This window comes from Dermacentor andersoni, chromosome 1, assembly GCF_023375885.2.
Source record: "Dermacentor andersoni chromosome 1, qqDerAnde1_hic_scaffold, whole genome shotgun sequence".
NCBI lineage: Eukaryota > Metazoa > Arthropoda > Arachnida > Ixodida > Ixodidae > Dermacentor > Dermacentor andersoni.
In genome coordinates this window covers 65,038,767-65,065,409 of record NC_092814.1, presented here as the reverse complement: position 1 = coordinate 65,065,409, position 26,643 = coordinate 65,038,767, and the positions used below count along the sequence as shown (strand labels likewise).

The 26,643-nt window shown below is 42.0% G+C and overlaps 1 protein-coding gene and 1 non-coding gene across 4 annotated transcripts in view; both read left to right on the top strand.

Annotated features, from left to right (window-relative positions):
- Rab3GAP1 (RAB3 GTPase activating protein subunit 1) overlaps positions 1 to 24,491 on the top strand; it is a 330,004-nt gene extending 305,513 nt beyond the window's left edge. The window contains exons 23-24 of one of the 3 annotated variants that reach the window (XM_050190865.2): positions 4,065 to 4,367; positions 19,295 to 24,491. In XM_050190865.2, the coding sequence (XP_050046822.1) occupies positions 4,065 to 4,367; positions 19,295 to 19,495 (504 nt within the window). In that variant the 3' untranslated portion in view covers positions 19,496 to 24,491. Of the gene's footprint in view, positions 1 to 4,064; positions 4,368 to 6,140; positions 6,311 to 19,288 lie in introns of those variants that run through there. The other 2 variants (XM_050190864.2, XM_055061565.2) reach the window with 2 other exon arrangements.
- Positions 9,834 to 9,906, top strand: TRNAL-CAA (transfer RNA leucine (anticodon CAA)). The gene has a single exon. It is a non-coding gene; the product is annotated as a tRNA-Leu (tRNA).
- Positions 24,492 to 26,643: the final 2,152 nt, after the last annotated feature.

Genomic DNA, 26,643 nt, shown 5'->3' with positions numbered 1-26,643 from the left:
TCTACTTACAGACGATCAGAAATATTCATGAAGTTAATGAAATATTCATGTAACAGTGGCCAAAATTTTGGTTGCCATTAAACATTGTTTCTCTGAGGTAGGAGCTGTGGGTGTGTTCAAACATCCGAGCAAGTTTGAAAACTAAGGCAACTAAAAATCAGCCGGCGACTGCACTTCTAATACCTCTAGATCACTTTTGTCCTATACAGGATGGAAATAAAAAATGGTAAAATTATTGGTGTTATTACAACAATTGTAAACAAACTCTAAAAATTGGGCGCCTTATGATAAGAATATTAAAAGTTGGCAGGTATGCATTACTCAGCAATGCCTTCTGCAGAACTAGGTGTGGAGAAATTTCACCATGATGACTATTATAATGATGAATCTTTATTGCCATCCCCTTTGAAATGGGGTGGCAATGAACTGTAACCTAGGCTGCTTGATTTAATCATGTTTTACTACAGCTGTCGCCATCTAGCCTTTTACCTATCTGATCTCAATCTTAACTTTTGTATTTAAAATCTCTATCACTATATTGTGCCGTCACCTACGCTTGCAATGACTCCAGTTCCATCAATCTCTTCCCTGCTTTTTTTCCACCAATACTCTAAATGTCCCTTATTTATCTCGACTGCCGACCAGTTAATCCTTCCGTCTTCTTTGAATCCCAACACTTCTGGAAGGTGGGAATTCCCTATGGGTCTCGCTAAGTGAATGTATTGGCATTCCGTTACAATGCGCTGAGTTTCCAGGCTTTTTTTGCAGCACACGCATGCCTCATACTGTCGCGCATATTTGCACCTGTGTGTTGTTGTCCTCAGGCAGTCAGCCTCATACAGCAAGGCGCTGCCCTTTGCATTATCATACAGCCTTTCCCTCCCGATTTCTTTCTTTCCGTTTTTGTAAATCTCCATGGCCTCTTTTTTATTTTTTTCAATTATTTATATCCAATTTTCCATCTGTTTCTCCGACTTCTTTTTTATGACTCCTGGTTGTCTATTTACGCTTTCAATTTCCCTGTACTTGGTTGCCAACTTTCTTGACCTTTTCCTCCATCCCGTGCCCACGCTGAGGTGCAGATATTTGTGCACTTTAGATGGCCACTTCTTTTCATCCATGTTCCATAGTCTTTTTCTTTTTTTTTTTCAAAACTAATTTTGCTCTGTGCTTCTCTGACTTCAAAAGAAGCTCAACCCATGTCACCTCATTTGTGGTTTTACAGTGAGCTCCCAAAGCCAGTCAGCCCACCAACCTCAGATTAATCTCCAACCCCGGCAAGATTTCTTATTTAAAGCACAGAATTGCATTTGTGAATGTTAGTGCTGACATCATTACACTTTTTTCAAATTCCTCATCCTATCTCTTACTTATTATACCCCCAAAGTGCTCTATGTTTCACTATTGCTACATTCCGCTTTCCTTTCATTTTTAGTTTATCTTGGTGGATGCTTGAATAGGTCTTTCCTTCATTATGAAAATGCTCGGGTACTTATATTGATTGACTATGGGTATGACTTCCTGTTGAGTTGACACCATGCAATTGCTCCTCTCTTCATTAAATCCCTTGGGTTGTGCGCTAGTAGCACTATGTCGTCCACATGCATCTGCCCAGGGATCTTCTGTTGCACTTTTTGCCCATTAAAGATGCAAGATAGATCACAACCTAATTCTCTGCTTTCGAGTCATCTTTCTATACCCTTAACATAAAGCATGAACAATGGAGACAGGACTTCCTTGCTTCAGTCCTCAGTGAATTTCCACAACTTCATTGCACTTCCAGCCTTCTCTCTGTTGTCCCTATATATCTCCTTCAACAGCTCCACGAAATCGTCTATGCCCTCGTGCTTGAGAATATCCCATAGCAACTCCCCGCCTACGCTGTCGTAAGCTCCCTTGATATCTAGAAATGCTATCATAAAGGTCTATTGTGAGCTATTGAAATCTCTATGCACTGTTTTAATACAAAGATGTTAGCCTCTGAACATCTGCCTGACCTGAACCCATTCTGTAGTTCCCCCAATATATCGTTTCTCTCCACCCACTTTAACAGCTCTAATTTTATGGCTTGCATTGCCATTCTATGTGGAGTGATCTTTTTTAAGTTTTATGGAATTTTGAAAAATTGGCTGTTGCAGATAACATAATTTTAGTCCTTGAGCTGGATTGTTCAGAGAGGTGGACATCAGCACGAAAAATCGAAACACATATTTAAATAATTAAAATGAGTCACTAATTAAATTCCTAATTATTTTACGGCAAATACTGCAATTTACTAATAGTAGCCAGTGAGTTTTTCAGGTGTATCTACATGGAACGAATTTCCAGAATGACAACAATTTGTAGATATGCACCATCAAACTCACCATAAAAATGCAGTGTTAGTCCACTTACATTTTTAACAAAACACTCTTTTATGCACCTGCCATGGTTGCTTAGTGGCTATAATGTTGGGTTTCTAAGCATGAGGTCGCGGGATCAAATCCTGGCCATGGTGGCCGCTTTTCGATGGGGGCCAAGTGTGAAAACACCTGTGTTCTTAGATCTAGGTGCACGTTAAAGAACCCCAGGTGGTCCAGATTTCCAGAGTCCCTCACTACGGCATGCCTCATAATCAGGCCGTGGTTTTGGCATGTAAAACCCCATAATTTAATTTTTTAAATCTCTTTTATGCATTGAAGCACAAAAGTAACTAAATCACCCATGTGTTTCATCCCACTCTTTAGAAAATAATATCTTGAAACTGGTGTCATCCTGGAAATTCATTTCAAGTGAATGCGACTTGAAAACTCACCAGCTATAAATAGTAAATTGCAATATGTTCAGTAAAGTAATTAAGAAGTTTGTCAATTTTTGTTAATTCATTGAATATGTGTTTTGATTTCTCATGTTAGTAATGTCAGCCTCTTCGAATAATCCAGCTCAACGACAAGAATTCAGCTATCTGCCACAGGCAACTTTTTTTTTTTTAATGTGCGAGCAAATTATTATTTTGCTCCATACATTATTATTCCACAGCCTACACTCTTGCACAGTAGATCGCTTGCTCTCTTCTATGGCTTACAAAGCCCCCACTCTTTTCAACCATATGTTATGTCAGTGATGACGTTACAGCTTGTGCAGTGGCCCATAGATACTTGCCATTGGACAATTGTTTATGTCCATAAATGACAGGCAAAAGCTTGCACACACATGCTCACCCTTCTAGATTTTCTAGCAAAAGGCGAAGTGGTGGTTGTTAATGTGCCTCTGTCCTGTCGCTCTTTATTTGTTGCTTCTGGGCACTTTGTCTGATGCAAACCTCGAAAGGTTAGCATAAGTGCACCATGGAAAGAAGAAAGAAAGGAGCAGTAGGCAAGGCACTGCTATTGGCACTGTCTCATCTGTGAGGAACCAATGAGTTGAGGGGAATGGAAAAAGAAAACATTGTGTTCATTATAATGCCATTCATACTAGGTCCCTTTCAAAAAATTTTTCTGAAATATATTAATTCAAAGCCATTGCACTCATTCCAGCATGTTTCTCAGGCTTCAAGGAAAGTGTTTGTCATAGTCTCAATGTTAAAAGCTGACAGAAAAGAATAAGATCACATAAAAAGGCTAATAGCCCACTCAGCAATAAATACTAAAGGTTGAGAATGTAAAATTTATGTGCTTCACTCTCTGCGCTTTCTGCACAGTTTTCCTGGCCTTTCTTTTTTAAGCCTCCGCATTTGGCTTGGCTCCACTAACCAGAAGACCCGCTCAAGTTCCAACTCCAGCGGAATTGTTAACACCAGTCACAGCTCAACAATATTGTCTGTGACAGACCTGTAGCCTCACATGCCTTTATCTCCACTGTACAAGAGTGGAAGATGCAGGGAAAAGGGATGGCCTGCTTTGTGTGTGTGCAAGGTCCCTTGTCTTTGGTCTGCATATATTGTGAGCAATGTTAAATAAATGTTTTGGCAAGCTCCTGTACTACTTATATCAACTTTCACATGACCAGATTTTCAGAGTCCCTAGAAGTTTGTGCAAGTGAAGTTTTACTGTAAATATGGTCATATATTATTTTATCTGTTTCAGGAACTTCTTAGCTTGCTCTATGAAGCCGAAATAGCAGTTGCACGATGTGTGAGCCTCCGAAAGAAATTCAACCTGGATCACAGCACTGCAAACTCTTTGGACACATCATCTGGCAGTGATGGTTCACATCGTCGTCGCTCAAGTGCTTCTGGACAACCAAGTGGCACAAGAAGTCAGACTGCGGCAATTGATGTAAATAAGTTTGTACTGGACCTTGTTGACAATCCTGAAGTCTCCATACCTGGTGCAGGCAAAGGCACCGTAGGGAAGCTAGTTTCTCAGCTTTTTGTCGACTCTATGAAGGTGAGTTCCCATTTACCAGCACTTCGATACCATATGTGTGTATCCTCATCATTTTGGCTATAGCTGCAATTCAGATGTTGCCAGGCATTTCATTAGCAGCCATTGCCTTGAAATCTGCCTCACGCTTGTCTTACAGTACATTGCATTTTCACAGACTGTCAAATATATAAAAACAGCCAGAAATGATAGTGCGGAAGAAAAAGCAGCTAACGAGGAATATTAGATGTTAAGCCGTGTTAGTAAGTTATGCTTCTACAATAGCAAAGCAACCACACACACTACAAGAGGAAGCTTGGTAAGTCAGAATCGACACAGAGCCAAAAGATAGATGGCAACACTACTCTGAAGTACGCATGCCAGCCTGCCATGCCATGGTATCATAGATTTTGACAGTGGGTACTTGGGTCTAATTAACTCTTTATTAGTACGAAGGAACTACATTACATTATAAAAAATGTCATGGACTCAACCTAGCATGTTTCTGTAACTTTTCTGTCCCAAAAGCTCCCAGATACAAAAAAATACAGTCTACGCTCGTTACAACGGACCCGAGTATAACAGACTTTCGGATGTAACGCACCACATTTCAGCGTTAGTTTGTCCTACCTATTTAATGCAACGAAGTTTGCTTTTAGCGGACTGCGCTACAACGGACTATCGGCCACAGGGAACGAAATTAGCGGCATTTTTTTTTCCAAAATCAGCCGTATAAAACGGACTTTCGCCGTGTCCACGCGCGCTGACAACTGACTTGCGAGGGTCGGCCGACACCCGTGGCTCAATATCGCACGCGCGAGGGAGGAAGGCGGGGCGAAAAACGCGCCGCCTTCATTTTCGTGCGAGGCGCGGGGTGGCGAGGCGAGAGAGAGGGGTTTTACTCCGGCGGCTGCTGCTTACGACGCGGCCGCCATATCTTGAAAGCGATCTGAGATGTGAGCCAAGTGCTCGCCCGCGCGGGCCTAGTCTTCAAAACGATCTGCGATATGGACAAAGTGCGCCCAGTGCCGGTAGCTTCGTATGCACAGTGCTTTCGACGTTTGTGGTTCGCGTTGAAGTGAGAGACAGCACAAAGGTCAATTCGCTTGCTGCTGCTGCCGCGCATATCTTGCTTAATTTGCTATCGCAATCGATGCTTCGCCTTTCAGGCGAAATTGCGACTATTTTGTTTTTGTTCGTTTTTTTACTTGGGGCTTTCGTCATTCACTCTTTGCAATAAAGTTGTTGGATATCGCGACGAAAGTTTCGGAAGTGAGGCGTTTCGGATATTACGGACTTCGGATAAAACGGATGTTTTTCGTCGGATTATCAAGGTCTGTTGTAACGAGAGTCGACCGTACTTCGAGATTCATGACGTCACACTGACTAGTAGCACCAAGGTTTTGGTACACAATTCAAAATAGCGAAGTTCGCTCCTTATTTTCTTGTTGTGATCAAGCCCTATTCCAGCAAATGAGTAAATATAGTTTTCAACAAATAACAGTGTCCTTTTAATGTGTTGGTGGTATGGTTATAGCACAATGTAGACTGCATCATAATGGTGTGACATCACCTGTACGTAAAATACAATAATAAATAATTTTACATACATACAATTAGCAAATACTGAAATAGGTAGTACTGTGTAAATCCATCTTCACACCTGCACATAGTATCACTAGGCAGCGAGTCACACATGTGTCAAACTGTTTTCTCTCTGCCATAATTACCGTCTGTCCTGTATCCAGAAGTAGGTGTAAGCATGAAATGCTCCAAACTATTCCTACCTGCGTGCAGCAAGGTGTCGGCAAGGGATTGTGGCCTTGAAGGCACCCTAGACAGGCGTGGACCACATGCAGTTGACAGGCGAGTGTCTGCATGGGTGACAGGCATTTAAAGCTCTGTGCTCTTGCACGTGCACTTAATGTCACAATTTATCCTCACGTCCATGCACTCTTAGCCTCTACAGGCCTTCGCAAGGATTCAGCAGTATGTTGGAGCCCTATGTCACAGCAGCACTCCTTTTTTCTTTTCAGTTATTGCTTACAGCAAGTCAATTTTCAACTACAGTGGCTTTGCATGCCAGATTGCATCGAGTTCCTTACAACCAGTTGCACCTGCTTTGATGCAGTCTTAACAAGGACAATGACGCTGGTAGGCAGCGAGCCAAGCGTGTTGGCATCACTGCTGGAAAGGAGGTGTGGGTGGGAAATTCAAGTTATCAAGCCTATTTAGGGCCCCTAAAAACAGTCTGCATAATATTTGTACATTTCAGTTAAACCGTCACTTTGATGCTCTAAGCCAGGGCTGCACAACTCAAAACTAGCGAAGGCCAACATCTCTGATTGCCACACAGGCCACCCTTTAGTGAGAAACATTGCTTGTTTTGCTTGCTGAAAGACAGTTCATGTTTGGCGTAATTGCATTCTTTGTTGCCCTCAGCATGTATTGTAATGTTATGTCAGTCATTGGAGACAGAAGGCAGTTCTTCTTCAGAGAAATCAGACAGAATGTCTGCTCACAGATGTAGGTTCTTGAGAAGAGAGATATCAGTTTCACCACATTGTTAAGCATGTTTCCATATGTATTTCCATCAAGGTTCTTGTAAAACTGAAGGAAAGGCTGCTCTTGGTGCATGCCTTTTAGCTCAAGCAAACAGTATAGGTCTATGAGCTCTAGCTGCACAGGGGAGTCACACTCTTCTGGCAGCACCGAGAAAGGGTTGTAAAACAGATACTTGCTTTTTCTCATGTTCCAATGACTTGACGCAATGTTAGAACTGTGTCAAAAGGTTCTAGGCATGTTCTTAAGATTCAATGTTGTGTTTCTTCTCCACATGCATGAACAATTGCCTTCGACTTGAAAAGCTTTATCTCATGCTAGAAATTATTGGGGGAAAAGAAAAGACCCCCATTTCAGCTTACAAGTATTGGATAGACAAAAATGCACATGTTTCTGTTAGGATGGACGAGAACTGGCTATGTCTGCATTCAAATACCAATATTGTGAGTCAGACTAGCAGCTTGTCAAGGAATTAGCCCGCCAATCCTTTGTCACTTTATTACGAGCTCCTTAAAATGTGTCGACGCAGAGTGGCTTGTTATTTGTGTTGGCCTTGTACAAAGCCTCACATTACATTGGCACCAGTGTTACTAGTTTCAAATAACCTTGATTTATGCTTACTCGTAATTCGTTGCTGTGCAATAAAATATTTGAGATGGCTAAAAAGTAAGGCAAACACACCAAGTAAAGGCTTTGGTTCTCAGGGCAGTACTTTGTGCAGTGGACAGTCCATTGAGACATACTGTGGGGCAACGCATGTATGGTTCAATTATTATATGGATGCTGTGCCAATGGCATTCGTAGCTCGTTGAATATGTTCAATGGAAGTTCTATCTTGTCTCTTTTGAAAGCAAAGATCCCATGTCTTGACACTGCCAATAAATCTTAGCATGTATCGTGTTTAGTGACAAAATTGTTCTTTTTCTCATCATATGGCCATGCACTGATTGCGGCACTAGCATGCAATATAAGTCTGAATTCAGCTGCAAGCCACTATAAATTTGTCGCGGGCCATATGTTGTGAAGTCCAGCTCTAAGTAATCTCACTTTTATGTCAGCATCAGTTGATCATAATGTCTTCAGTATCAAGTCTTTTTCTTCGCATTGAGATACATTGCACTTTCACCACCATCACTGTTGTCTCCCTCACCATAAAGGGCTGCCTAACTGCCATACCTTAGCCTTCTTTTCTTGCAATTAAAATATTCACTTCTTCCTCCTTATCATCATAAAATTTTCCCTGCTGTTACTGGGTCTATATTAAAATTAATTGTTGTCCAAAGTTCACCTTTGTCACTGGGATACATCTTGATGCCCCAGCATGCACTGTGCTCTTATAGCAAGAATCAGTAGCTCCTCGGAATGCATGCTGGCACTAATGATCTGGTGGCACAATACGCAGGCACTTTTCTTAAACCCTAGAGGTCGCAGGGCTGACTCCCATTTCAACCACTGGTGGATGGTGGAGAAGTTATAACAATCACATGAGTACAGCAGCACTAAGAGGCAATAGCAACAAAAAATGTGAAGCAAGTACAGCAACCTCAACTTTAAATGATTCAGTAGTGTATGATTCCTTGACACCAGTGGATGATGAATTATGTAAAAAGTATAGATAGAAAATTAATGGAAAGCTTTTCATAATTTATTCTATGTTGAAGTAAAAAAAATTATTTTTGTTATGTGAATCGGGTCAAACTTAATGAAAAAAATTGTGCAGGAACATTTAATTGGTTAGGAAGCTTGTAATTAAAAATTTATAGTCAACAGTACCAGGATTGTAATTTTCTAAGTTAGAAACAGAATGAATCATATGTGATCAGAACAAAGAGAAATAATCAGGTGAATTAGAATTTTGAAACCGTGGTTGTGCATGTGTTGTATGTGTGTTAAGTGGGAACTGTATGTGTTGCCGTAAGAAACAGTGCTGCAGTCAATATGGCTATGAATGAATAAACAGTGACCAGGGTTTGAAATTTGAAATAGCAGCAAACTAATTAATATACTGATAAGTCTTATGTAAGTTTCCACCTTAGAAGAGAAGTGTGCTGATGTAATTTCAAGTGTTTATTGAGCTCAGTCTCCCTGAGAAAGTGGCACGATAAGACACATTCAGTAATGTAGAGCTAAAATACGTAGATGTTGTATACATAGTATACATATGGTGTTGCTTTGCATTGTTACTCCATGACCAGCTGTGAACTTTGGTGAAATGGGCAGGCTGTGCTGGTGAAATTGGCAGTACTGTACAAGAGCATCGAAACTCTGCAAAGACTTGGGTGAAGCCTAGCTGATGTTTTCTATTAGCATTTCTAACTTAAGAGGAAGCTTTAGCTCGGGTGCTCCTATATAAATACATATCATAAGAAGCCAGCAAACACTGACACCAAGGACAACATAGGTGAAATTACTTGTGCTTAATAAGTGAAATAAAGAAACGATAAATTAATGGAAATTAAAGTGGATGAAGAAACAACTAGTAGAGCATCGCACGCGAAATGCGAAGGTTGTGCGTTCAGTTCCCACCTGCAGCAAGTTGTTTTTTCATCCACTTTAATTTCCATTAATTTATCGTTTCTTTATTTCATTTATTAAGCACAAGTAATTTCCCCTATGTTGTCCTTGGTGTCAGTGCTTGTTGGCTTCTTATGATATGACTAATAAAAAGCGGGCCCCTCGGTTAACCCCCTTTCTTCTCGTTGATTACATAACAAGGGTCTCGAATCCGGCAACATTGGTGCCTTCAGGTAGCATATGTGGGTTTATTGACCAGTTGCCTTCACCCAAAAAGGCCACGTTCTCATGACGCCTGTGGCAAAAAGGACGTTCCACGTCCGCCGCCAAGGTCTGTGAGTGGTGGCGCTGGCTAACACTCCCAGGGTTCTACTAGTACACATAAATACCCAAGAAAGTGGATGGGAAAACAGCGCTGCGGTAGCTCAATTGGTAGAGCATCGCACGCAAAATGCGAAGGTTGTGGGTTCGGTTCCCACCTGCGGCAAGTTGTTTTTTCATCCACTTTAATTTCCATTAATTTATCGTTTCTTTATTTCATTTATTAAGCACAAGTAATTTCCCCTATGTTGTCCTTGGTGTCAGTGTTTGTTGGCTTCTTATGATATGAGTAATAAAAATCGGGCCTCTCGGTTAACCCCCTTTCTTCTCGTTGATTATATAAATACATGTAAAAGGAGAATTGATTTTTCTCGGCAACCACTACAACTAACATGACGAGTTTTGTTGCATTTAAAAGAAAAACTTAAAATCTAGTGACTGTTGGTTTCGAATTTTTGATTTAGGTCGACAATTTTTTTTTTTTAATTTATACTGTCAACCCACAATGGGTCATTACAGGAGTGGAACAAGTACAGAAAGAACATACAAAGTGTTACATTCCTTGGCAGTTAGTGGAACATCATACATCAATGTTGATTTTCTAGGTGCAAGAATATTCTGTCAGATGAAAACTTAGAGAAAACAGCAGTTACTAGGTATACAAGATCAAGAAAATGTGTTGTACACAAAGGTACTCAAAGTGGCATACAAAGGTGATGCATAGAAAGACATACAAAGAGTGGCCAGACCTTAGCAAAAGTAACATGCAGTATGGATCGGAACATTGCACTTCTATTACTGTCTTCATAGTTGAGCAAATATTCTAACGAACGAACACATTCTGGAAAACGTACTATAGAGGTATACTCATGAACAAATTAAGGTCACAGGGGACAAATTATGTAAAATATGTAGACTTACCTATTTCCTGAAATTCACCTATTGATGAGAGTTTCACTATAGTGTCTGGTAGCCCGTTCCACTCATTGATAGCCCTAGGGAAAAAACTAAATTTAAAAGAATCAATAAAGACAGAGGGAGGGGGAATGTATATATTGTGTCTGTGCCTAAAATAGGTGTCTGGTTGGATGATAAAGTAATCGTTTTTATTTATGCTAACGAGATCATGAATGACAAGAAAGAGAAACTTTAGTCTTTCGAGGGAAGTTCTAGATTCTAGAGAGGGTAGATTGGCAATTTTGTTAAGTTCTGAGGGGGAGTCATGCCGCCCATACTTATAAAATAACCTTAAAGCGAGGCGTTGAATTTTATCAAATTTAGATTTAATCGTTACTGTGTAAGGGTCCTATATTATTTTGGCGTACTCCAAGATTGGTCTAATTAACGTTTTGTATGCCAGAATTTTTATTTCAGGAGTTGTACTGTAAGTGCATCTTCTTAAGGACCATAGTGCATTGCGTGATTTGGTACACACGTCATCGATATGAACATTCCATCTTAAGTCGGACGCAGTAGTAACACCAAGATATTTATGAGCGGAAACCCTTGTTAAGAAAGTGTTCTCAATAGAGTATGTATGAAACAGAGGTTTCGTTTTTCTCGTAACCGTCATGACAACAGTTTTTTTTTTATGTGTTTAATACCATTTGCCATGTGTCACACCAGGTTTTAATCTTTTGCAAGTTTAATTCAAGAAGAGTTTGGTCATCGGGATTTTCTACCTTGTTATACATGACACAATCATCTGCGAACAGCCGAATGGGTACTGTGATATTATTGGGCATATCATTAATGAAAATTTTAAAAAGGAGCGGACCCAAAACGCTACCCTGGGGTACACCGGATAGTACCCCTGAGGGATCAGAGCAACACTTTTCAAGCACAACATACTGTTCTCTGTTGGAGAGATAGGATGAAAACCATTTAGTGATTATCGGATTTTTGAAAATTTTATCAATCTTTAGGAGCAATTTAGGGTGGGAAACTTTATCGAAAGCTTTGGCAAAGTCAAGGAATATTATGTCTACTTGTTTGCATTCATTCCAGGCACTTCGAGATCATGTGTTAATTCAATCAACTGAGTTATTGTCGAGTGCTGCTTACGGAAACCATATTCGCAGCGATCTAGGATATTGAAATCAGCGAGGTATATAGATAATTGTTTGGAGACAATATGCTCAAGCATTTTGGCACATGTGCTAATTAATGAAATAGGTCTATATTTATTAACATCCAACCTATTACCACTTTTGTGAACCGGAACAATTTTCGCACACTTCCAAGCAGATGGGAAGCAGCCAGTAGAAATTGAGGACTGATAGATAACTGTGAGGTATTTAGCAGACCACTCTGCATTTCTATACAAAAACTCATTAGGAATGTTATCGGGTCCTGGACTCTTTTTGCTATCGATGTTCAATATGAGATTTAATACACCCTGTTCATTTATTTCAATGTCATTCATAGGTGGTTGATTGGGAACTTTGTCAAAATTAGGTGTGGAGCAATCATCTTTAGTATAAACGGTAGAAAAAAAAAAACTGTTAAGAGACTGAGCTCTATCTAAAGTATTATCCTTACAGTCAGTGCGAGGTGAGGGGTTGACATATCTCCAGAATTTACTAGGAGCATTTTTGAGGAATGATACGAAGGTAGTGTTGAAGAAGTTAGTTTTCGAATCTGTAATAAGCTGCTTCAATTCCTGGCTCATATTCTTGATAACATTAATGGAATGTGAGCTACCAGACTGTGCAAGCACCTGACGCCTTCGCTTTAATCTTCTTTTTGCATGAATAATGTCTCTGGTTATCCATGGATTTCTTTTTCTAGTGTTCTTAAGACGGTACGGAACATAGCAATTTATGCAACGTTGAGCCACGTTGGAAAAATCATCCCAGAGTTTGTCAATGCTCTCACCAGAACAGTACATAGTAATGAAGTCTTCAAATGATAAGGCAAGGTGATCTAGTATGCATACATCATTAGCATCTTTAAAATTCAGGATCAACTTTTGCAAGAGGTCCTCGGAGATCCTTGCATCAAGCCTAAAGCATGTGATAACCATTTTGTGGTCAGACATTCCATCCTCAACCAAGCAGCTAGAAAGATAGGGATGTAACGGCTCAGAAAGAAATACAAAATCTAGGATTGCGGAAGTATCCGCACACACCCTAGTATGTTCCGAGACAATCTAGGGTAAATTAAAGCAGAAGGTCAAATTAAGCAGTTCTTCACAGGATCGAGGTTCAGATGAGCCAGGATCCACTGTTACCCAATTGATTCCAGGTAAATTAATGTCGCCAATCAAGCATATATTATCTGTGTGGCAAAAACTTGCTTCCATAAATGCTCTAAGGTTTCCCATTACGCTGTCGGTTGAGCCAGGAGGTCATTAAAATACACCAACGCAAAGTGAACGGTTTGGAAGTTTTACTTTAATCCATAGAGCTTCGATATCTCTGAAATCCGGCAATACTGTGCACGTAATAGAATTTTTTACAAGTAATCCTACGCCCCCTCCTCTACTGCATCAGTCCTTTCTCAAAAGAGTGGAACCGCAGGGAGTAACCTCAGCGTCAGAAATGTCATTGCGAAGCCATGTTCTCTAATGCCAACAATGTCTGACTCATGCTCGAGTAGAATACTTTCTAACACATCTAATTTATTTAGTATGCTGCGGGCATTAAGATTTATGATCTTGAAACATGCAAGGTCGTTTGGTTGAAGTCACGCATCCCTGCTCATTGAAGGATCCGAGCATGCATACTGTAATGATTTATATCATCCCAGGCATATACGGTGTTATTAATTTTATCGTATCAAAGATGAGCTTAACTCTAGCACCCCTCGTTTTTTCCTCGACTGCCGAGTTCCACAGGACTTTGCGCGCGCTATTAACTCTCATAGAAAAATCCTCCTGGACGTTGAGATGTGTTCGCTTACGCTTCGAACAACTGATTAGTACCTTCTTTTTTTCCCTGAAATCAGCAAAGCACAAAATAACCGGCCTGTTTCTTCCGTTTATCTTCTTACCAAGCCGGGGATACGTTCAATCGAGTTCAACTTAACTTTCAGTATTTGCTCAAAGGAGGGAGGAGGAAAAAACTTTATTGGGTCCTGAGGAACCCCTTCCCACCCACTCTTGGTTTAGTGGTCGGCAGGGGTCGCGGGCCGCACCCACGTTGGGACGGGAAGCCCGTGAGCCTCCGCCCTTTCGTGAGCCCTCTGGACGGCCCGGAGCTGGGTCTGGTGGTCGTCGCTTCGCAGGGCGTCCATCCAGTCTTCTTCTTTGCTGAACACGGTGCCGCTTAACGCGGAGCATTGCCAAAGCATGTGCGATAGCGAGCAGTACGATTCGCCGCAATCCGGACATTGCGGCTCTACGTCCGGTGAATAAAGGCTCATTCTGCCTCTCGAGGGGAACGACCTTGTTTGCAGCATTCTGAATATAGATGACTGTGGTCGAGTAAGTTTAGCGTGGGGGAGCGGGAAGGTCCTCCTCGACAGCTGATAATGTGTTGTTATTTCGTTGAAGGTGAGCAGCGGGTCTCGGTGCTCCCCTCCCTCCCCGTCACTTCGCTCGCCACGATCGCCGCGGTGCGTGAGTCCTCGCGCGCGTCCGTGTGCCAGCTCGTTGGCGTTGGGAAAGTCGGGGTGCACGTCGGCTCCCATGTGGGCTGGAAACCATTTGAGGATGTGATGACCCGCGGCTCCGAGGACGGCCGCTGCTTTCCGAGGACGGCCGCTGCTTTCCGCGATATCGAGCCCGAGGCGAATGCTCTGGCCGCCGATCGCGAATCTGTGTATATGTATGGACGTTCGGGGTCCCTCATTGCCATGGCTATTGCCACCTGTTCGGCCACCTCGGACGTTACCCCCTTGTCCGATGCTGCGTTGATGATCGTACCATCCCAGCGTATCGAGACGGCCGCGTACCGGTCGCTGCGCCCGTACTGGGCCGCGTCTACAAATGCCGCCAGTCCCGGACAGCTGGCGGTCGATTTCAGCAGTGCTCGGGCCCTTGCCTTTCGGCGCCCCTCGTTGAATTGCGGGTGGACGTTTCTCGGAAGCGGTTCTACCTTGAAAGTGCCCCTGACCGCCGCGCTGAGCGCGACGCTGCGTGCGTTGCACTCTGCATCGGCATTTATACCTGCTTCTTCTAGGATGCGTCTGCCGGCCCTGGTGGTTGACAGCCGCACGACCTGTGCCTTGGTCTGTGCTTCGGTGATTTCTGCTAGCGTATTGTGGACCCCTAGCCGATCGAGCCGCTCCGTGCTTGTAGTGATCGGAAGACCTAGCACCCTCTTGATGCTCTTGCGCATCAGTGTGTCTATCTTGGCCGCGTCTCTCTTGGTCCATTTTAGCGCCGAGGCTACGTAATTTACGTGACTCAGGAGGAAGGCGTGGTAAAGTCTGATGAGATTGCTCTCGCTGAGCCCTCCCCTGCGGTTGGTCACCCTGAGGATCAGCCGGAGCATGTTCTCCGTTTTGGACGTGAGTCTCAAGACCGTTTGCGTGTTACCGCCTTTAGCCTCAATTAGCAGCCCCAGGATTCTTATAGTGTCCACTCTGGGGATCGGCTGGCCGTCACTCGTGTGTAATTTGATTGGTATTTGATCGATCGGCGTCAAATTCCTCATGCCTTGTTTCGAGGGCCTGTAGAGCAACAGTTCCGATTTGCTGGGTGACAGACGGAGTCCCGTTTCCTTCAGGTACTCTTCCGTTGTGTCCAGCGCCTCTTGAAGAGCCCGCTCGACGTCTGCGTCGGACCCTCCCGGGCACCACACCGTAATATCGTCTGCGTACAGGGCGTGATTGACGTTGGTCACTCTCGTCAGCCGGTCTGAGAGCCCTTTCAATGCTAGATTGAATAATAGCGGGGAGAGCACCGCCCCTTGTGGGGTGCCCTTCGCGCCCAGCGTGTAACAATCGGACGTGGCCTGTCCTATTTTGATCGTGGCTTTCCTGTCTCTGAGGAAGGAGCCTATGTAAGAGTGGAATTTCCGGCCGAGCCCCATCATCGAGATCGTTTCCATTAGAAATCTGTGTTTCACCGTGTCGAACGCTTTCGTTATGTCCAGGGCCAGTATGCCCCTGGTGTCTCTGGTTATGCGGTCGATTATGTGCCTTTTGAGTTGTAACATTACGTCCTGTGTGGAGAGGCCCGGTCTGAAGCCCACCATGTTATGTGGGAAGAGGCCCTCTCTCTCTATGTACCGCGATACTCGGTTATGTATGGCATGTTCCGCCGTCTTGCCTACGCACGAGGTCAGCGATATTGGCCGCATGTTCTCCGCCGCAAGTGGTTTACCGGGTTTCGGTATTAATATGACCGAAGCCTCTTTCCAGGCCTCTGGTACTTGTCCCGTTTCCCACGCTCTGTTGATTTCTTCGGTGAGCTTGTCGACCGACTTTCCGTCTAGGTTTCTTAACAGTTTATTCGAGACCCCATCAGGGCCCGTCGCGGAGCGTCCGTTGAGGCCTTGTAAGGCATCCCAAATTTCCGATTCCGTGAAGGGCGCGTCGAGTTCTTCGACCTCTGTGCCGGCGTATTGCGGATAGTCGCCATCGCCTGACGGGCCCAGTGGTAGATACGTCTCCGCCAGCTCCTTTAGGAACTCGCTCTCCGTTTTGCCGTGCTCCTTTTGTTTGTGTAAAATCCTATCAATTGCCAATCTCTGATTGCCTTTGGATTGCTTGTCGTCTAACAGTTTCTTTAGGAGGTTCCATTTGCGCCCGGTTCTCATTTGTCCGTCTACCGACGCGCACACCTCGTTCCACTGTTGCTTGGAAAGCTCGATCGAGTGCGCTTCGATTTCCCGGTTTAGTGCCGCTACTTTCTTTCGCAGTCTGCGATTTAGTCTTTGCGTTTTCCACCTGGCCGTGATGGAATTCTTTGCCTCTAATAGGTGTGCCAATCTCGCGTCCATCCTTTCCACGTTCAGTTCAGTTTGGACAACCCTCGTCGCGGTGCCAACGTCCTCTTTGAGCCTTCTAAAAAGGCTGTCTAGGTCCGCATATTCGCTTTTGTCTTCCTTCCTTATTTTGCGGAAGGCGTCCCAGTCGGTGACCTTAAATTCTCTCGGTGGTGCCGCCTTGACGGGGATCGTCACCGCCAGTATGCAGTGGTCGCTGCCGAGGTTCTCGTGCAGGTTGCGCCACCCGGCCCCTCGCACGTTCTTGACGAAGGTCAGGTCGGGCGTCGTGTCCCGCGCCACCGACGTGCCTAGTCGAGTTGGATAGCGGGGGTCGGTCACCAGCTCTAGCGAGCACATAGTGACTGCCTCCAATAGCCGTTCTCCTTTAGGCATTGGCCTTGCATAACCCCAGGCTCCGTGGGGCGCGTTAAAATCTCCTGCCACTATTAGCGGGGCCCCCCTGGCCATTGAGGCCGCCTTCGTAATTATCGACGTGAACGATTGTTTGCGGTCAGACGGCGGGCTGTACACGTTCACTACGAATACGCTGTTTTTCAGCCAACTGTTCGGTATGATTTCGATCGCGGTTACCTCCGCTTTCGCGTTGCCTAATTTGAAATCCCGTTCCTGGAAAGAGCATTTGTTCGCGACAAGCGTTGCCACTCCGCGCTTACCCTGTTCGAATTTCGACGAGGCGACCCGGTAGCCGGGCAAGGTCACCTCGCTACCCAAAGTTTCCTGTAAGATTATGACGTGCGGTTTGTCCGCCTGTGAGGCAACGAACTGTAGCAGCGGAGCCTTGCGCTTTTTGATGCTAGCGCAATTCCACTGCCACACGACCAGCTCTCTAGTTGGGCTGTTCGCCATGATTGATACATTGGATTTGTTTAGCACCTGCAGGCGCCATGTGTGCTTCGATGCGCGTCACTCTTGCCGCGAGCGCTACTATGCTTTCCGCTAGTTGCTGGACCATTAGCTGCAAAGAGCTAATCGACTGCTTAATTCCCAGTAGGATGCTGCTGGACTCGTGTTCCGCCAGGTTTCCCTCCTCCGTCAGGGGAGGGGCCCTGCGTTTGACCGAGCGAACCGACTGCTCCCCTTGCGGGGTCGGTGTACTTTGCGCCACCTGCTGCTGCTGTTGTTCGGCTAGCTGAGAAGTGGAACCTTGTTTCCGAAACGATTCGAAATCCGCCCTCATTTTCTTGATCTCCTCTTTGCTCAAAAATGTCAAAATTTACTTTGCGCATGAGATCTTCGTCTGTTTCTTTGTCTTCTTCTGCTATACCCCTAATTATAAGGTTATTTCACCTCGAGTCAATTCTTTTGGCCAACTTGCCCACCTCACCGTCAGATTTACTTACAGCACAATCAAGCACCAAAAGATGCTTATGAACATTGTCTAAGGATTCAAGTTTTTTTTCAGTAGCTTGAAGTCTGCTGTCATCCTGTGAGAAGAAAGCCTCGGATGTTGCCTGCTTATCTCTAATTTCGGTCACTTTCTCAAGTAGTTCTTTTAGAGACAGCATGAGCTGCTCAAGAATGTTATCGTTAGGTCCTGGGTTTTCTTCGATATCTCCAGAAAGTTTCAGTAGTAGGCTTATTACGGATAGGCATTCAGTGATACAACAACCAAGAGTGCGTGGACATGGCAGCACTAATAAACAGATGTAATCACTGCAGAAACCATATTTGCTTTTACCAACCTGCACAAGAAGCGGAACTTCAGGTGACTTAGCCACGGCGGTGCTGCCGTGTCCACTGCTGGTGAATGAAGCCGACATCCCTTTTAAAGGTCTCGGTTTTACTGGCAAGAAATCATAACTTTTCAGAAAACAAAACTATCCTGTTTACAACTCTGTAACTCAGCAATGAAAAACTATGTCACAATTCTGTTAATTGCATGTCATAGTACATCTAAAGCGGACAAAATTGATATGTTACACATGAATCTAAAAAAATTTAGTAATGTGTAAATACAACTTTTGCAGAACCCTTGTATGCAACGTAACAAATTCCCGTAATATATAAATTGACATATCGGATTTGTCTGCTTTGAATCATCTAATGGATGCCGTTTACAGAACCGCGATGTCTGTTTTTCATGGAGAGCTATTAATTTGTAAACTTCGTGCTTCTATTTTTTTTTACTTTTGTATTTTTGAAAATTCTTTCAATAGAATTCCACTTCCAACAGTCACTAGAATTTTACTTTCTCTCTCAAATGCAACAAATTTCATTAAGATCGGTCCAGGGGTTATCTCATAAAAGCATTTTTGCGTTTTACATGTATTTGAATAAGCTGCGTCGCAGTTGGGCCCAAGCTAAAGCGTCCTCTTAAGATAAATCAGTTTTACAATACTGCTATGACAGGCCCAGTGCCAGCTGATCTAGAGAGCAATCTAGAAATGGCATAGGCATATAGCTTTTGTGCATGTCACAGGTTTGTTAGATCTTCCTTGCCTTCATTATTCTGCTTCAGTCACAATTTTTCTGTATAAGAGTTTATAGCTACACATAATGGCAAAGCAAGTGGCTCTTTACTGGGCTTCAGTGACGGAGGCTTCATCTCAAAACAACAGCCAGCTGGTTCATTGTTTCCTGCAAGTATTGTGTGCTTGATGACTGCATGACTACCTGCTTATGTGATCTTTTTATTGAGCCTCTGTTCAGTTGCAGGAAAGTGACACAGCTTCAGAAGTAGAAGAGGATAGCGAATGCAAGTTCCCCAGCCCAGTGGCACGCGAGTACATCCTACGCACAAGGCACAGTCGGCCAACGCCTGCCTCAAGGTTGTCACCACAGCGCATGTTCTGTGTCATGGCAGGAAATGACTTTCGTCTGGCAGGTGCATTCACCCATGACACAGTTTTCTACTAATCTTCAGAGACTATGGTTATGTCTCTTCTGAAGTACTCACATGTGTTTATTTTTTGTGTTGAAGCTTAATCTGTTCTCATATGTGATAGCATGCTTCGGTGGCAGCCTGGCTTTACCAGCATCAATTGTAGGCTTTGGTGGTGGCTGGAGCTGGTAAATGCGAAACTCGTTTCTGTGTGTTACAATTTCAAATGGCAAAGCATTCCTGCATGAAATTATGGGAGATTAGGACAAACCAAATGACAAAAAAAAAGGATCATAACAGCCTAGAATGTTTCATTAGCATAACAATGATATTTGGCATTTAGCCACATTTGGTTAACACTGTAATAAAATTTGGTACTTTCTATTGGGAATTAACTTATGATACAGTTTTTCTTATTAACAGTGACTTTTTCTGTGGTAAATGCCATTTTCCCAGTGCACATTTTTTTTCTAATTCAGTTTACTTTTAATGCAATTGCTTTGCTTACATATTTAGGCAGCAAATTTTTTTGTAATGAGAACAGCCTTTCATTACAGATTGACATATTACCTACTATTACAAGTGATTTTTCTTTATATTTTACTTTTTGTTTGTGGCCATGAGTGCAGTTAGCAGCATTTATGTGCAATGAGCTTATTTAATAAATTAATATTTTTGTTTCTTGTAGGCATCAAAATAACACGTAATGGCACAAACATACTACTGCCAAACTTTGATTTAATGAAGTCATATTTGCTGCCAAAAACTTAATTAGGTCACCATTTGCCTCCCCCCTCCCCCATCTAGGAATGCAAATAAAAGCACTCCAGGAGTGCTTAGGAGTGCAGTTAGCAGTATTTAACAGTAATAATAGCTTATGGGTGCAGTTAGAAAGCCTAAACACTCATATAGCCTGGTAGCAGAGCACAATTATTTGCTTCACTTTGCAGGATCCAGTGAGTTGTGCACATGTCAGAATGATTTACACTAAAATGATTCTCAGAACGAGTCCTATACATTAGATACTGTTTATTGTCTGCTGTTTGTCACTGCATGTACAAAAAGGGCTGCAGACCACGTCAAGCCTCAATGGCTTTTTTGTCCACGTACCTCAACATCAATGATGTTGAAATAAAGTTAAATGAATTGAATATATCAAGTCAGGTGGAGAGAGTAGTTTCTGTAAACGGCATAGCAGCATTTTGCTACTTTGTCACACATGGTATGGGAGAAATCGTGGAGGATCATGAAGATGCAAGTGCTGACATACCCAGGTGTACGGACTGTACAATGAAGCAAAATAGGATTGCTGAGCTCAGCATGCACATGCTGAGAATGTCGCCTGTAATACAATTGCACGGTAGTGTGAAGAATACTGTCAGTCTTTTGTTCTTTCCCATTTGTTTACTTAATTTTTATGCGTGGTAGAAACAGACAAAAGCACACATCAAGCGACATATCAGCCCACATGTAGCTTTTGCTGTGCTGATAGCATGCATTAATCGCCTGTGACTGTGCACCATGTCTTTACTGCACTGTAATTAGATCTTGATAATGGGGAGGTCAATCGAACACAGCCAGACTTGCCTATCACTTTTCCATTCACGAGCCTGTTCAGTCTCTTCTGCTGGCATGCTCTTGAATGCTCCACATTGGAAAGCATAAATGGCATGCATCCAGTATGGGTAACAATGGTACTAGGCCAGAAAATGGCACATTGATGCATTTTGGTCACATATTCCACCTAGGTCCACTCTTAGAGGGTGTGGAAATGAATATGTAATACACGAATACTTCAGTAAATCGAGAAGAATGGATTGAAATATTACTGCATGAAATTGAGGAAAATAATCTGTAATCATCTATGGAGCCATTACAGGATGACAAAAATGTTTTTCAATTAAAAATTTCATTATATCGAAGTTTGTTGAATCGAAGTTTGTTGACTCAAAGTTTGACCGTAGTAGCAACTGAACTTGTAGAAATGCAAAAGCAGTGACCAAACTGCATTGCCTAGTTGCTCTGGCGTTTGAGGAGACCTAACATGTGCGTACTTGTCTAAAGATTTGTCTGAAAACTGTTAACAACAGTGCCAATGATAGTGCCTGGCTTTGCTAGGGCTCAAACTAGGCAGCACAGTTTGTAAAGGCATTGTGTCAGATTGCATTGTGTCACCAGCAGTCTGTAGCATTAAATGAAAATGCAAGTGCATCAAATTATAACACAGAAAAGTATTGCAATATATAACCTTAGATTTTACTATTTTCATAGTGAAAATCTGGTTGTTACTTGATTGCAATGTGTGTTCACAGTGTTCCTTACGCACTGGCTTCCACAGCATCCTCAGTTGCGCTGACTATTTGTACAGATTTCACATTCTACTGAAGCATCTGTGTTATGTTTGTAACACGAATGTTAATGATAGACCATTTTATTCACAGCATCACTCACTCAACCTAGCACCTCCAATACAGGCAACCAGAAAGTACACAGCACACTTCAACACAAAAGAAGTTAAACACAAAAGATTTTATGTTAAAATTTGCCAGATGCTGTCATTGTGAGAGCAATGCCTAAGGACAAATGATGCTTATCATCACAATCCCGAGCTTGCGCACTAAAGTTCTAATGCAATCGAAAACTTTTGTTTTCTTTTTGTTATCAGTGTCTTATCTCAGTCTTTTTGGACACTGTTCCTGCAGCACATGCATTTGAGGCAGTTCCTGTGGCAAATGCATGTGATATATGTTGTCATTAATTGTGGCGAACAGTGAATTTGCATTCAAAGTTTGTCACACTGATGTGCTGTACAGCAAGGAATGTTCTTGGTCTTGTGGTTTCCCACTGTTGAAAGCAGTAGCAGCCATGCCACTACTTTCATGTCCTTACAAGTGTTTCCACATTGTTCCTCCAATGTTGTTATAGTTCTTTAATGAAACGTGTACATTGCTGTTAGGATTTCAGCCGGCAGCGGAAAAATGTGCAGCGATGGGGTTTCACCACTGCTCTTGCAGTTAGTTTATTTCTGGTGCTACCTGTCTGGCATTGCCATGGCATTCTTTTCAAGGGTTGCAGGAACATGGCAAACGTTTCCATGCTGTCTTATTCCATGCACACTTTACATAAGAACTGCAGATCTGAAAATGGAGCCACCTGCATGCAGATTTGTGAAAGCTTTGCAGCTTATGATGAAAGAGGGATCTAACAAAAATGACTCCGCTGAAGGATTACAGCTATTATTTTCGAGATCCATTTGTCATCTGCTAGCACTGAAAGTTCCACATACCACCTGTAGAAATATCCTAATGATTGTTACTGTCTACATAAAGTTATAGTATTTGTAGACATTAACTTGACACTGCACCTTTGTCTTGCCACAATTACAGTGCCCTCGTAATTGCTTCGTTCAGCCGTGAGAAAGAGCACACTGCTATGGCCTCTCTATGGCAGCACTCTACTTTCATTGAGTTATATGGATTCAGGCCTTGCTGAACAGTTTTGGAAAGGCCAATCTCACATTTGAAGTTTGCAAGTCTTTATGAAAAAAAAGATGAACAGTGGCTCAAGGCACTTTAAATGAAAATACAGTCTGCAGTGTTGCTGAATTTGCATGCGTAGGTGAGCGCCTGCATGCTTTTAGAGGGCCTAATGAGTTGCCTGACAAGTTTACACATGCCCGTCCTTTATACTTTGTATAGCATGTGTTGCGAAGTGAGGTGATACATTAATATATATATAGGATAGCACAGAACCACCATCCAGTGTTTTAACAGTTAGAACATTAATAAGCTTGGATATTATACAGTAGCATGTTTAGTAAAGCATGTGTTAGGGTACTCGACCTAGCCAGACTTAAATTTAGCAATCCCAAGGTTTCAATTTTGTCTACATGAAATCCAGGGACTATGCAATAATAAATTTTTGCATAGACCATGATAAGCCCTTATTCAGTGCTACTTATGCCACAGGTAAGCTGTAGTCAGGTTTAACATCAGGAAGATAAACTACAATCTTTACCTGTGCCCTCATCACTACCAGCCAATGTTTCTCCGTGATATGAAAATAGTTTGTGGGCAAGGTTATTCTCCACTCTCTTTAGTAATAGAATTGCTATTTGAATGATATTAAAATGTAATTTTTTTCACTTTAGGAGCTTATTTCCTTCTACTAACTTATATTGGCAGCAAAAGCTCCAACTTATATCCAGTTGGCATAACATGGAAAAAGAATGATTAGTGAGAGCTATCAACTTTGTGAAATATTAACTAAACGTTCCAGCTTTCATTTGCATGCATCCTTTGTCTATAATAGGGCATAGAACATGGTCAGTAATAGAAATGAGACTCCATACTGTATGTTGTAATACAAAGAAAGGCATAAAAAAACATTGGCAATTTACAAATGTACTTGCTGCAAAATTTTCAAAGTAGCTGCTATGGCACCATTTTTAAAAGGACCTTTTGAAGTAGATGTCACTTTTTGGCCATGTGAGCTGTCAAAGTTGCCACATGGTAAAGAGACTAGTGGAAGTTGGAGATTCTAGCCAGGTCACATACCTAGCGTGCTGTTTCAGAGCAGAAAACTAAAACATGAAGCAGCATATGCACACACAAAGCGCAAGTACGCAACGAGAATGAACATACACTTGAATGCATATGCTAAAAACTATCTACAGTGTATTTACTGAGGCACCAGTGCTCCACAGCAAAGTCAAATGCACCTTCTTTGCCAGATGTCAGCACTGCATTTAAAGTGTATGTGACAAAAGCCTCTAGCACACTTTAATAATCACTTACGAATTCAAACCAGAAACAACCTGGCTTTAGCATGTGTAGAAAAACAGATTGTGTGTCAAGTTTGTACCTTCAAAAACATGTTACAGCAAGCATTCTTTAAACGGAGCTCGCAGGCAACTGTGACACGTCTGACCTTAAGTGTACATGCTGTGACTGCCTAAAATTAATAAGCTCATGATCATGGTTGTGGTTGTACTAACAATGGACTATTAAAGATATTGAATTTTGTACTTCAGCTGCCTTCAATGAGCACTAGTGGTTATTTCACAACAGCGGATAATCCACAAGACAACTTTCAACACATGGTAGCTCCAGGGAAAATGTCTCATTAGAAGGTGATACTAGCAAATTCCAACCATTGAAACATAAAAATCTCTATCGCCACTTGTATAATTCTGCCCTAACGAGAAAATGAAGGTACTGTTTTTCTCCATAGTACCGTGGCTCAAGACCTTAATGTGGCAACACACATTTCTTCCACTTTTAAACAATTTCCACAAAACCTTAAAAACTTATGCAACAACTGCAGAGAACATATTTTGATTATGCGTTGCATGAAAACCACATTTCAATCCTGGCCAAACTACGTTCTGCGTGGTTTCCAGTCAAGGCAAATCAGTTCTGCGGAAGTCCACAAGGTGTAGAGAGGTTCGTGAAAGGTAAAAGTGTCATCCACCTGACTAGCATCAGTTGGATTGATGACAATTTTAATTTTCAAGGTTCCCAGTCAAAGAAGCTTCTTGGAGCACATTTAATTCATGATAATGTAATTATTGCACTGTGCGGAATACATATGATTTATGTAATCTGGTAGATGTGCTAAAATATGTTTCATGCTGTTGTTGCTTAAATTTTGTAAAGTGTAAACAAAAAAAGCATAGGATGAAGGAATTTTTAAACTTATGAATTAATTAATTAATTAATGTAATTCGTCCTAGTTAGGGAATGAACCTCGGACAAAAAGCTACAAGAAAGTAGCTTGAGGACATCTGGGACCCATGAAACTGGTAGACAGACATACACTGGCGGCATGCAACTACTATCCATGTTGGTATGTAGTGACAAATAAACAATTCAAACGTCAAGTACAAAGATATAACAAGCATTGGAGGATGAAAGATGTATGACAAGAGCAAGCACAAGGAAAAAAAGTAAACTAATTGGATACTAGAAAATAGTATTATTGGATACTTTTAGTTAAATACAACTTAAAGGAAGCTAGAGGCAAAGTATAAATATCATGGGAGGTATCGTACTTATTTAATTCATGAATTCTTATTTAACTCGTAAACATACTTAAAGACTTATAACTGTAGGCTCTGTTTACCATAGCTTGTTCTAATGTGTGAAACTAACCATTTATTAGTCTTTATGTTTGCATGCCATTTTAGAAAGAGCCTTGAGACGTTCGTAGACACTATGCATAGAAACTCGCAAGGAGTATAATAACCTGCAACTGAAAAGAAAGTCGATAAGATCATTGTATTCAACAAAAAGGTTATATGAATGAGCTCTGTAAATGACTCCAGCTATTAGTTTTATTGTTCTTTTCTATTCACCTAAAAGCACATAAAGTTATAGACATGGTTACCCATACCAGGCGAGATATATTGAGATTGGATAGGAATATCGGGTGGTAGATGAGTTGACACAATGTGCTTTATGTGGTCGGTCCATCTCATGGCACTCATCAGAGTACTCCAAATATTTATAAGGTTATTTACAACCTCAATAACAAAAATATTTCGCTGCAACAAATGATTTAACATGACCTTTTGCTGAAGGGACGAACAAATACTGCTTAAATCATTTTTGTATTTGCCAGTAAATCATTTGCTCCAGATCAAGCATCAAGCATGCTCAGAATGGCATTACCTCTATTTACAAGCTCTTCTGAGAAAAAGATGTATTGTCTCCGTGTAAGACATATGTTAGTTCATTGGCCATTTTGACAATGTTGCTGACAAATACATTTAGGAATGGCCCTAGAAGGCTGTACTGAGGAATGTCGCATTGTATGAAGCATGCATTGGATTTGTAGGCATCAGCATAAACAATGCGTCTTTGGTAAATTGAATGGAAACAAAAATGTGATAAAGGAATGCCACGGAGACCATATTTTTGAAGCTTATAAAGTAATGTCTTATGATTTAACAAGTCAAACTCTTTTAAAGTCCATACATATGCAGTGTTAGTTATTCTTTAATGTCACCTAAAATCAGGTTTTTTTGTTATAATAGAGCTGATTCAATGGATTTCCCTTTAGTAAACGCAAACTAAAACTCTTTCAATAAGTTGTGCTTCTGGAAAGATACTGGATTTTTAACATTTCCTTTTCCAATGCTTTTGAAAATTAAAAGGCAGAAATTGGGCACTAGTTACTCAAG